The sequence below is a fragment of the Haliotis rufescens genome, unplaced genomic scaffold (genome assembly GCF_023055435.1).
Source record: "Haliotis rufescens isolate VD_foot unplaced genomic scaffold, xgHalRufe1.0.p SCAF_1, whole genome shotgun sequence".
Classification (NCBI taxonomy): Eukaryota; Metazoa; Mollusca; class Gastropoda; order Lepetellida; family Haliotidae; genus Haliotis; species Haliotis rufescens.
The window spans coordinates 28,679,251-28,692,130 of NW_025963779.1; the positions used below are offsets into that span (position 1 = coordinate 28,679,251).

Below are 12,880 nucleotides of genomic sequence, written 5' to 3' on the forward strand. Positions count from 1 at the left end.
GACGCACTGTCCACTACACGAAGGCACTAGGCAGTCAGGCGAAATCAAAGATTGGAAACAAAACCAATCATACCAGTACTCGTCAATTCTACATACAAGCAGTACAGTACTTAGTGGTTTGAAAAGATATGTCTGGTACTCATCAGTTCTGACTCAGTGCTCACGATACTTTTGCAACCATAGCACAGTACAGGACACACTTGCACAAAGAGATCTTAGCGCTAAGATGATCGTAACTCCCATACTTTCACATAGGCATACAGTAGTCTTATCGCTAAGATCATTTTGTGCAAGTGTGTCCTGTACTGTGCTATGGTTGCAAAATTATCGTGAGCACTGAGTCAAACTTAACATGATTACTGACAATATTTTAGGCAAACTTTTGTTCTAAAGTTTGAAATGATTCAGTGAAAATCATAATGATTGGTTCTGTCCCCTGAATGAAGGACACTCACTTCAAGGCCACGCTCCTCCTTGGTGCGATCATCCACGCCCTGGGCGATGACGGTCCACCGTGCCTCGATGTCTGCAAGATGGCCACGGTAGATGGGTGAAGCAGCACTCAGTGCCAACTGTAGATGGAAGAGAAGATATTTCATTCCTGGGAAAACAATCTTATTTCATATATCTTAGAGATGTTACCAAGTGTTGATTAATCATCAGCTACCCAATAATGATGTCGACAACTGATATGGAAAAAAGGTGTTACTGAAATAAGACGCGTACAATTTATTTTCTTGACTTATAGATGAGACTATCCAGACTTATGAAAACAAAAACCTAAAAAAAAGCAGGTTTTGTGCTTGCTATTAATGGGGTTCTAAGTATGGCTGTCATGATTAACATCAGATATGGATGCATATTCACTGCACATGTAACACACAGTTGTCTCATTACCAGAAGGATATGGATGTATATTCACTGTCCATGTAACACATAGTTGTCTCATTACCAGAAGGATATGGATGTATATTCACTGCCCATGTAACACATAGTTGTCTCATTACCAGAAGGATATGGATGTATATTCACTGCCCATGTAACACATAGTTGTCTCATTACCAAAAGGATATGGATGTATATTCACTGCCCATGTAACACAGAGTTGTCTCATTACCAGAAGGATATGGATGTATATTCACCATTTGTTGTACAGAGCAGATACTTGGCAGTGATGCTAGTTGTTATGAAGCTAAGTATGTCACAAAAGGGAAATAAGAGACTGAAAATATTATCAGCAAACTTTCACTTGAACATTTTGAATATTTAATCAATTCAGTGAGAGAAAGTAGCTTGTAAGCCTCAGCCATTGTCTAAATGTAAAATATCCTATGGGCTACTAGACTGTTTAAACATTGGGTGTTTTGTTTCTGTGTTATCAAGGTTATGATCACTATTCAGTTCATCAATTTCACGGATTTATTCCCTGCAAACTGCAGCATTATCCAGGACAATCCAGGATGATTCAGGATGATTCAGTATGATCCAGTATGTACCAAGATGATCCAGTATGATTTAATATGATCCAGGATGATTCATTATGATCCAGTATGTATCAAGATGATCCAGTATGATTTAATATGATCCAGGATGATTCATTATGATTCAGTATGTACCAGGATGATCTAGTATGATTCAGTATATTACAGGATGCTTCAGTATGCATCAGTATGTACCAGGACGATTCAGTATGTACCAGTATGATTCACTATGATTCAGTATGATCAAGGATGATTCAGTATGATCCAAATTCAGTGGTCAGAAGCAGGGAAGGCTGCCAATGGCTCATGAAAATAGTATCAATTTCCAGGGTCCAAAGCTTCAAATGGAACGTGCACACCTGCCCAAATAATGTTTGTTTTGCTCCCTAATTTTTAACCCTCATCCTTTCGAATACATCCCAATAGCAGTTGTATGTATACATGTACATGATTCAAATGGTTTGCTTGGATTATCATAAGGAAAGTTGTTTTCCTAAAAAGAGGTCATGTACATGCCAGGTGTTTCAACCTGCAGAGGTATTGATGAATTCCTTGGCTGAGTTCTCCCAAACTCAAATATTTAATGACAGAGTGATCCGATTATTTAAACAAAACTGTTGTCACAAGACAGCAGCAGTGTTTACTGCTTGACCTTCACAAGGTCAACATTTGTATGTAGTACCCCAGGAGTGACCTCTCGGTGAATTACACAACAGACAGGGATAGTCTGAGTCAGGAAACCACTTTGTACACCAGTTGGAAAGGCATCTAAATATAATTACCACAATAGATGGCTGATGTTTGGGAACATTTCAAGGGCGGCTCCAGCATTTATAAAAGGGAGGGGTCCAAAATATCAAAATCCTCTCAGTCAATTTTAGTGCCAACAACGTACTACATTTGTTTTAGATGAGCTGCTCTGAGAATTTAAAAGTCTCGACACTGATTAGCTGTTTTGAATGTTTGTCTGGGCTCTCAGATCTTCATGCAGAGAGGTATCCAATCACATCAAAGATCTAGTGTCATTGAGAAAAGGTATTAGCCTTAAAGTATATGAATTGGGCGTTGTTGAGTCAGCGTGTCTGATGATATCCTGATACAGTAGGTGACTCAGTCAGTGCAGTGAGTTGCAGTGAGTTGCAGTGAGTTTGCATCATTTTTCAAATGATGCTAGTTAAAAGTGATTTTTTTAAAATAAATTTGTGTAGCTTATATTCATTTTATTTCATTTTGCATACAGTTTGTCTTGGAGAGCACAAATAAATGCTTATTCTGTTAAAAATGCAGTACTTCTGTCCGAGAATGCTAAAGGTGTTTTCTTTATAAGGTGTTTGCAGTAGTCAGAGAAAGGTGACAACTAAGGAAAGTTTACAATTGCACTATAGATACAACTGTAGGTAATAAATTTGACAGGTACCCTCCCACAGTGTAGATTTTATAACATTACTTAACATGATGATGAAGTCTAACAGGTCTAGATGATTAGACCCTGATTAACTCCATCTCTCCGAGGTCTTACCTACCAGGTGATACATGATGGATGATTAGCCCCTGATTAACTCCATCTCTCCGAGGTCTTACCTACCAGGGGATACATGATGGACCATTAGTCCCTGATTAACTCCATCTCTCCGAGGTCTTACCTACCAGGTGATACATGATGGACCATTAGTCCCTGATTAACTCCATCTCTCCGAGGTCTTACCTACCAGGTGATACATGATGGATGATTAGCCCCTGATTAACTCCATCTCTCCGAGGTCTTACCTACCCGGTGATACATGATGGACCATTAGTCCCTGATTAACTCCATCTCTCCGAGGTCTTACCTACCAGGTGATACATGATGGACCATTAGTCCCTGATTAACTCCATCTCTCCGAGGTCTTACCTACCAGGTGATACATGATGGACCATTAGTCCCTGATTAACTCCATCTCTCCGAGGTCTTACCTACCAGGTGATACATGATGGATGATTAGCCCCTGATTAACTCCATCTCTCCGAGGTCTTACCTACCCGGTGATACATGATGGACCATTAGTCCCTGATTAACTCCATCTCTCTGAGGACTTACCTACCCTGGGTTAGATGATTGATCCTGCTGGGACATTTTTAAATCAGCCCCATATATATACAACAACTATACCAATAACAACATCAACAATAATAATAATAACGTGCATATTAATAATGGACCAAATCCACACCCAAAAACATGCTCGTTTCCAGCAATATATGAGCTCTCCCAACACATCTTGGACACTGAAGACTATTATGTACACAAATGCTATACAAAACCTGGTCTCATCTCCATCCATGACTTCTGCATACAATGCATACATACTCTAGATAAGCTGCATATTTACGTCAAAGATGCAAATTAAATCACCAGAACACAGTTAATTTCGAATTGCTTGCGCCTATATTTGCTTGAAGAAATTTGATAACCATATAGCATAACAATCCTGTATATAATTATCCAACATAGTTTTTTTTTCAGCTGGCATACATGTATGACACTGCAGTTTTTTTCTTGCTGCCTGAATGCAGACATTATGTGAACATGAACTCTAGTGCAGTGAAAAACGCCCAGATGGGTTTATTGTAACTCAAACATGTGCTACCGAGGCATGCTTCACTGTTATGAGGTAAAGTGAAGACATGTAAATCAATTGGGGCAGTACAGGAACATGTGCAAACTAGAAATCACCTGCAAGCATAGATTTGTTTATTTGTTGTTTTATGCCAAGCTCAGCATTATTCCAGCTATATGGCGGCAGTCTGTAAATAATCCAGTCTGGACCAGACAATCCAATGATTGACATCATGAGCATCGGCCCACACAAGTAGATACGATGACACGAATCAACCAAGTCAGTGAGCCTGACCACCTGATCCTGTTAGTCACCTCTTACGACAAGCATCGTCGCCTTTTACAGCAAGCATGGGTTGCTAAGACTTATTCTACCCTGGATCTGCACGGGTAAAAAAAAACAGCAAAAAAAAGCCAAGTTGGTTGGTTGGTTTGTTGTCTAACGCTGCACACAGCAATATTCCAGCTATATGACGGTGGTCTGTAAATAATCGAGTCTGGACCAGACAATCTGGTGATTGACATCGTGAGTATCGATCCACGCAATTGGGATACGATGATATGCATCAACCAAGTCAGCGAGCCTGACCACCCGATCCCGTTAGTCGCCTCTTATGACAAGCATAGTCACCTTGGGTTGCTGAAGACCTATTCTACCCAGTGGTGATTGACATCATGAGCATCGATCCACGCAATTGGGATACGATGATATGCATCAACCAAGTCAGCGAGCCTGACCACCCAATCCCGTTAGTCGCCTCTTCCGACAAGCATAGTCGCCTTGGGTTGCTGAAGACCTATTCTACCCAGTGTTAGAAATATAATCCTTGCCAAACTGCCCAATAGTTAAAGTATCCTGAGGACTAATAAATTTACCTTTTTTTCAAGGGTTTTGCTATATGTTAACATTATAAGGACTAGTGGACTAAAACAGTTAGTTTCTATTGCTGGGTACCATGTGACTGGACCCAAGGGAGTGAGACTATAGAGTATATTGAATACCCAAAGAAAACTATCAATACCCAATGTGATAACGTGTGTACATACTCAGTGGCTCAGTCAGTTATCTGGAGCATTGTGTAGTCAGGTCTTTTATACTCAAACAGTTAGACATTAGATGAAACTATTCCCCTAACCATTGACTTAATGAATGTTTATGAATAACTTGTCAATTGTTTGTTGAGATGTTATGTTCTTGTTATGAGGTGAGGTGAGGTGAAATGGGGTTTAACGTCGCGTCCAAGATTATTGCACTATATAGCGACGTGCATGCACGTGTGTGTGTGTGTGTGTGTGTGTGTGTGTGTGTGGCTGCTTGTACTAGCCTGGACTGATGCCGATTTATAGTGCTAGCTCACTGAGCTCTCATGCCGCAGTTTAACATGAATACCCCACTCAGACACAGTATACTGACTCCGAGCCGACCAGTCCTTGTTTAGCCCCTTAATGCCGAGCGCCAGACAGGGTAACAACAAGTACCATCTTTTAACATCTTTTGGTATGACGCGGTCGGGGATCGAACCCCAGACCTTCCGCTCTCCGGGCGGACGCTCTACCACTAGACCACGGAGGCGGTCCTCTTGTTATGAACAGCTTCACACTGAACACTGTGTCTGTCTGTCTGTCTGTCTGTCTGTGTGTCTCTGTGTGTGTGCCCCACTCAGACACAGTATACTGACTTCGAGCCAACCTGTCCTTCCTTGTTTTATCTCATTAATCATGTTAATGCTAAGCTCCAGGCTGGGTAACAACAAGTAGCATCTCTTAACGTCTTTTGGTATGAAATGTCCAGGGAACAACCACTGACCTTAAAACCCCACTCAATTACAGTGTGAGAAGTAGGGAGCCAAGGGCCCAGGTTCCGCTGCAGTAGCTCGTATTAGGGATCTCCACATCTTTACTGTATAACATGCAGGTTTATGATATGTAATGGACACATGACGTTATTTCAATACCAGTGTCAGAAGTAGAGGAGTGCCCTTGAAGTATTCTGCTACATATTTAATACAGGGAACCCCTAAATATAAATTTTTAACTTTGTGGTCACCACATCACCTCAAATTCCTATTTCTTAATACTGCAAATACATTCACAACGTCCCTGTTTCACAGATTAAACTCAAATCATTTGAAAAGGATGTAGGGCGTACAAGGGAAAAAGCTACAAAATCTAAGTCATCTTAAGGGACATTTTCCAGACTAAGCCAATGTGGCCCACCCACATAGGCAGAATATTGCCAGGATGACAACACCAGCCTCCCCAGTCTGTCCTCCTCATCTCAACTTGAAAATGAAGTAAAATTGGGACTCAAGAGGTTGCAAAATATCAATAAAGAATTCGTGTGCTGTATTTACAGAGAGACATCAGGAGAAGCAATGTTTCCTAAGGCGATATCAATATTTGAGTCCACACATTTCATGTTATGAACTAGGATGCCAGATAAATTTGTACAGGCTTACCGGCCAAGGTGACAAACACATTTGTTTATATTTATTGTTTGCTGATGAAATAGAGTCAGCTTGTTTACTCCTATAAATGATACTCCACCGAGATACAGCTCAGATGACAGATGAGACAGAGGACTCAGCATTGGAACATTAAGGATTTTCTCAATGCTCTCAAAGACAATGGACTTGTAGGTAAGCAGTGGATTCAGGTTTCTTACACAGTAATAGATTTTCTGAATGTAAGTGCATTAGAATTTACTGTTATCTTAACAAATAATATTTTAGAAAACAAAAATCTTTTGAGCCTAAGTATAATCTTATCTTTGTGTCTGTCACACTGTGATTAGTAGAGAATAGACACTTCTGTGCTCAATATAAATACTTTAATAAAAAACATTGAACTTCTTACAGAAGAAAACATTAAATTGAAGGGTATTGTTTCTTAGCAAAAACATTGACAATGTTACCAGTTGAATAGCAATACAATAAAGAAATCTGAAACCTAAAGCTAGAAAGTGTTAGTAGCTTGGTAAAAAGCTACAACCCTTGAGTTATATCTAATATACATCCTTGGTCAACTGGGCAATTGTCTGGAGTGGCAGCATAGCTAGCAATATTTCCCACCTACCGCTGCAGTCAACAACATGTCCTTATGGCTCCTAATCTACCTACTTAGGGCCTAGCAGAGCCCTTACCATATTGCTCTACCTACTTAGGGCCTAGCAGAGCCCTTATCATATTGCTCTACCTACTTAGGGCCTAGCAGAGCCCTTACCATATTGCTCTACCTACTTAGGGCCTAGCAGAGCCCTTACCATATTGCTCTACCTACTTATGGCCCAGTGGAGCCATTACTATATTGCTCTACCTACTTAGGGCCTAGCAGAGCCCTTACCATATTGCTCTACCTACTTAGGGCCCAGTGGAGCCCTTACCATATTGCTCTACCTACTTAGGGCCCAGCAGAGCCATTATCATATTGCTCTACCTACTTAGGGCCCAGTGGAGCCCTTACCATATTGCTCTACCTACTTAGGGCCCAGCAGAGCCATTATCATATTGCTCTACCTACTTAGGGCCCAGTGGAGCCCTTACCATATTGCTCTAACTACTTAGGGCCCAGCGGAGCCCTTACCATATTGCTCTACCTACTTAGGGCCCAGTGGAGCCATTACTATATTGCTCTACCTACTTAGGGCCTAGCAGAGCCCTTACCATATTGCTCTACCTACTTAGGGCCCAGTGGAGCCCTTACCATATTGCTCTACCTACTTAGGGCCCAGCAGAGCCATTATCATATTGCTCTACCTACTTAGGGCCCAGTGGAGCCCTTACCATATTGCTCTACCTACTTAGGGCCCAGCAGAGCCATTATCATATTGCTCTACCTACTTAGGGCCCAGTGGAGCCCTTACCATATTGCTCTACCTACTTAGGGCCCAGCGGAGCCATTACCATATTGCTCTACCTACTTAGGGCCCAGCGGAGCCGTTACCATATAGCTCTACCTACTTAGGGTCCCGCGGAGCCATTACCTTATTGCTCTACCTACTTAGGGCCCAGCGGAGCCATTACCTTATTGCCCTACCTACTTAGGGTCCAGCAGAGCCATTACCTTATTGCTCTACCTACTTTGGGCCCAGCGGAGCCATTACCTTATTGTTCTACCTACTTAGGGCCCAGCAGAGCCATTACCTTATTGCTCTACCTACTTTGGGCCCAGCGGAGCCATTACCTTATTGTTCTACCTCTATCCTGGAAATTTTTACCTATGAGTGAAATTCTCCCTGGTCTGAAAGCAATGAGATTTTGCTAATTATCAGAGACATTTCATTTTCAAACAGTGGAAAATGTATTTGACTTTCAGTATTATGTTGCAAATTAATGTTTCTAGGTTATATAGATATCCTTGCATTTCCTATTTTCAAACATGAATTATTCCACTGCGAATATTTAAAAACATGTGAATATTACAGGATTATGCTCAACTGAAATAAAATACCAATTACTGTAAAATTTATGTATTTCTGTTCATTGTCGACTTTTGGAGGAATTATTCATGAGTACAATTATAGAATTGGCCACTAGAGTTAGTTCAAAATTTCGTAATTCTCCCATGGTGACCATAACTTTTGCATGAAAACTCTTTCATCAGTGCCGTCTTATCTAAAGGTTAAGCAAATATCATCAAAAGTATGATTGTTTGTGATCTGAAATTTATATAATATTATGGAGAAGGTTTGTAGGTATATCTATTTAGTTTTTGTTTTGCTGTCATCCAAATCCAAATTTGCCTTTGCTTTGAGCTTTACCAGTGATTGTTTTTTTCTTTCTTGATTTCTGCTAGGATGAGAGCGACAAAATAATATGTTTAATAACTTTGGCGTTGTAGATCACTGTTTCAAATGGAATAAGTTTTTCATGTGCTTCCAAAGTGTTTATGTTGCAAAAACAAACCCTCGCTTTGCCAATCAGGGGTCAACAACGCTGCGCACTCCACCTTTGTCAGCTGATGCAAAGCACCATTCAGCGATATAGGAATCGGTCATGCACAGTAGGAGAAAATGAGAGTGCCTATTGATGCAGTTGAAACTATTGAAAGTGTAACAGTTAGATGTACCCGATTTTCAATTGTGCTGAATGAATGTTGATGTGATATCTAAGACAAATATGCGAGAAATTGCGGAATCGCAGCCTAAGTCAATCCCTGTCTACCTGCTTAGGGCTGAGATGTGCCATTACCTTATTGCGTTACCTTACAATACAATCATGTGATACCTAAAATACTATCTAACAGATGCTTTATTCATTATTGAACACATACCTCATGGCTCAGAGCACCAATGTGTGTATGTGTCACAGTAGATCCATCATACAAATTGAACAGGGTTCAAGCAAACAATGAGTGTATTGTCATAAAGAATCCATATTATGATTCAAACATAATTAAATGTGTTTGTTTCTGATATTAAACTGCACCAACCAGCTATGGCACATTGCAATTGTATATATATCTAAATACTGGACATTTACCAGTATACACTTTTTAACTTTGAAACCATTGTAAGCATGGTAAGGCACATGTATTGAAAAATTAAAAAAAAAATTAAAACATAAATCCTAAATCATTAAAAGGCACCAGATCATCACCAGACTGATCTGTATAGCAAGTTTTCAACAAGAAATATTCTTGTGTTCTGCTCAGGAAACATAAAATGGATGGATGACAGATGGAAAGTTTATGTTATTTTTTTAACAAAAGCTCTTCGGTGATGTAGGATGTATATCTGGTGGCATCTTTCTTCTACAGATTCACACCCAAACAAGTGAGTGAGGAGCTATCTAGCAACCATGAGTATGTCTATCACCTGTCTCCGCTTTGCCATCCTGACATGTCTCAGCGTCACACTCAGTGGCAACAGTGTCGACTTAAACACCACCCTCTCCTCCGTGCCGACACTGGCTAGTTCCCAAGATACATCACTATCACCCAGAACTGATGCACAGTCCACCATTCATCCGACCAGACCACTGAATGTGACTGAGGTCACCAGCACATTAGGATACACCCAGCTCATAGGGAACAGAATGACACCAATCACCAAGTCTTCAGTCACTGCTGATGCAACCATATCAGAGGAAACAGACGAAATGTCCTCGGCAACACCAACAGCAGCAACACCAAAATCAACAGCAACAACTTCATTAACATCAACGAAGTTAACATCAACTACAACCACTGAATCACCTTCCACTACATCACCTAGTACAACACATTCTACTACAGCATCTTCACCAACAAGTGCCCCAGGAATCAACATCATTAGAATCAAAGGCAAGAGAAAAAAATTGTCCTTGGAAGATATAGCAAACTCTGCCTCTACAACAACAATTGCTAACAAGCCTGCAAACAAGAAGACAAACAGAAAGAAACGGAAGCCGAGAAAGATGCAGTCTCCCAAACAGAATGAAAACCCAAGATCAAACTCCAAGAAATCCTCCAGGGGCACACAGTCCAAGAAGAAGCCTGCGACTCCAACTACTCCCACTGCTACTTCTCTGCATGGAGCCAGAACAACAGCTGCCCCACTGTCACCAGATGCCACCATCAGGGTCCACACCATAGACACTGGCGTCAAACCTGTAGCATTTGCTGCAGCAGCCGCTGGTAAGCAATGTAGGATTTCTTTACTTGTTGTTTAACAATATTCCAGCTACATGCAAATAATCCCGTCACCTCTTAGGACATGCATGGGTTGCTGTAGACCAATTCTAACCCAGATCTTCATGAAGGATTTTCTGTAACAGGAAGTTCCAAGTGCAATATAGCATGTAATGCAGGATCTTCTGTAGGAAGTCCAACATGGCATGTGAAGTAGGATCTTCTGTAGCAAACACAACATGGCATGTAATGAAGGATCTCTAGTAAGCTCAGTTTGGCATGTAACATAGGACCTTCTGCATTAAACCCAGTTTGTTATGTGCTGTAGGATCTTCATAAGCAAGCAGATACAAGCTCAATGTATAGATAATTAATTGCATGAAACACAAATGTCACAACAATAAATCCCATCTGTATCCATCCATGTCCAACACAGGACGTTTTTAAATAGATGTACCCTGTACATGAATGCAAATCAAATGGCTTTCTTCTCATCACACCAGTCAGATGTTAAAGCTTTGTAAAACTACTTATATTCCAGATAAAAAGAAAAACGCAGGAAAAGGAAAGAAAGGGTCGAGGAAAGCAAACAAAGCACAGGGGAAGAAGGGGGACAAGGGTCCTGCGGGTCCTCCAGGTCCCAAGGGCGCCAAGGGTGAGCCGGGGGCTGCCCAGGCATCAATGGCCATGCAGGCTGCCTCATCCTCTGTCCTCACAGAACACTTCGGGCCGGACACGGACGTCATTGTGCCCTTTGATCTCAAACTGATTGACCTTGCAGACAACTATGACAACACGACCGGTGTATTTATTTGTACAATTCCTGGTGTATACGTAATATCTCTGTATCTCATGTCTCACCCTGGCGCCAAGGTAAATGCTCGTATCTTCATCAACAGTCGACCAATCGCAGCCCTCTGGGCAGATGACAGTAAGAACTCTGGGTTTTACCCATCCAGTAGCATACAGACAATCAGTCGGCTAGAGTTTGGTGACCAGGTGTACGTCATGCTGGTTGATGGAGGGTATGGAGAGAGCTGGGTCCACGCGAACTATAACGCCTTTACTCTCTTCCTCCTGTACGAAGAGATCTTCTTCAAATAAACTGGGCACTATTCCACAAAGCAATCATAGAGTTATGATGATCGTTACTTGGATACGTTTACATTCACTTATGATAGTTGTAGCACTAAGATCGCTTTGTGGAACAGAGCACTACCCTCTCTATCAACAAAGATGACCGACAGACAGATCTCCATGCTTCACCTGTCTGGTAAAAAAATTGACAATGTTCCTTGTTTCCTTGTTGAAATTCCTTGTTTAGCAAACATTTTTTGTTGCCATGGTTACCATGTGCGGTACTGATTCTGATGAATCAAAATATGTATTGTCTATGTTTGTAAGTCGTCATGTTTCATACCAATTTTTATATAAATTAAATATGCAAAAACCAAATGTTGATATTCATGCTTTAAACAATCAGTCTCCATTTTCACTTGTTCAATCATGTTCAATAGTCAGCTAAGAAAGATTAAACACAGACAAAAGATATCCATGTTAATGAGAAAAAGGTTCTGGTTGAACACCTCCCATAAACTTGATTGCATAATTTTCCACTTTGTACTTTTGAAGTATAGCTGACACCACTGATATCAATTATTATCATATGGCGAAGCAATTACAGACACTGACATGTGTCAAAGTTATCACAAGACTGTTCTCCTACTTGGTAAATAATTACAGAAATAAGAGTCATACGATATTTGTCCAATCAGATAATAGCAGATCCCCGTCATCATCATGATATCAATCCATATTGCAAGTACCAAGCATGTTATGATGCTCAAGGAGGGGACATGAGTAATATCAATATGTTTGTTTGTTTGTTTGTTGTTAAATGCCGCACTCAGCAATATTCCAGCTATATGACGGCGGTCAGTAAGTTATCGAATCTGGACTAGACAATCCAGTGATTGACATCATGAGCATCCATCCACGCAATTGGGATACGATGACATGCATCAATCAAGTCAGCGAGTCTGATCCCCCGATCCCGTTATTCGCCTCTTACAACAAGCATAGTTGCCTTTTACGGCAAGCATGGAATGCTAAAGACCTATTCTACCCCGGATCTTCACAGGTCAATATCAATATGTAATTTATCACATAACAAGTATTAAATATCGCTTGAAAA

General features: G+C 40.8%; 2 protein-coding genes across 3 annotated transcripts in view; one reads left to right on the forward strand and one right to left on the reverse strand.

Annotated features, from left to right (window-relative positions):
* LOC124149498 (glutamate--cysteine ligase catalytic subunit-like) overlaps positions 1–12,880 on the reverse strand; it is a 44,034-nt gene that overhangs the window by 12,913 nt on the left and 18,241 nt on the right. Inside the window, exon 8 of the mRNA XM_046521125.2 lies at positions 456–572. Within this exon, the coding sequence (XP_046377081.2) occupies positions 456–572 (117 nt within the window). The remainder of the gene's footprint in view (positions 1–455; positions 573–12,880) is intronic.
* Positions 6,611–12,141, forward strand: LOC124149499 (mucin-5AC-like). Of its 2 annotated transcripts, none has more exons than XM_046521126.2 (3): positions 6,611–6,716; positions 9,835–10,701; positions 11,228–12,141. In XM_046521126.2, the coding sequence occupies exons 2-3, from the start codon at positions 9,876–9,878 to the stop codon at positions 11,788–11,790; spliced, it is 1,389 nt and encodes a 462-aa protein (XP_046377082.2). In that variant the 5' UTR covers positions 6,611–6,716; positions 9,835–9,875; the 3' UTR covers positions 11,791–12,141. The 2 variants fall into 2 exon arrangements, with proteins under 2 accessions (XP_046377082.2, XP_046377083.2); XM_046521127.2 differs by having other exon boundaries at positions 9,835–10,692.

What these genes read in the sequence shown, in the direction of transcription:
- LOC124149499 (XM_046521126.2), top strand. Translation starts at nt 9,876, where the DNA reads ATGAGTATGTCTATCACCTGTCTCCGCTTTGCCATCCTGACATGTCTC. An exon ending in AGCAGCCGCTGGTAAGCAAT is followed by an intron (nt 10,702 to 11,227) that starts GTAGGATTTCTT and finishes CTTATATTCCAG; the next exon opens with ATAAAAAGAAAAACGCAGGA.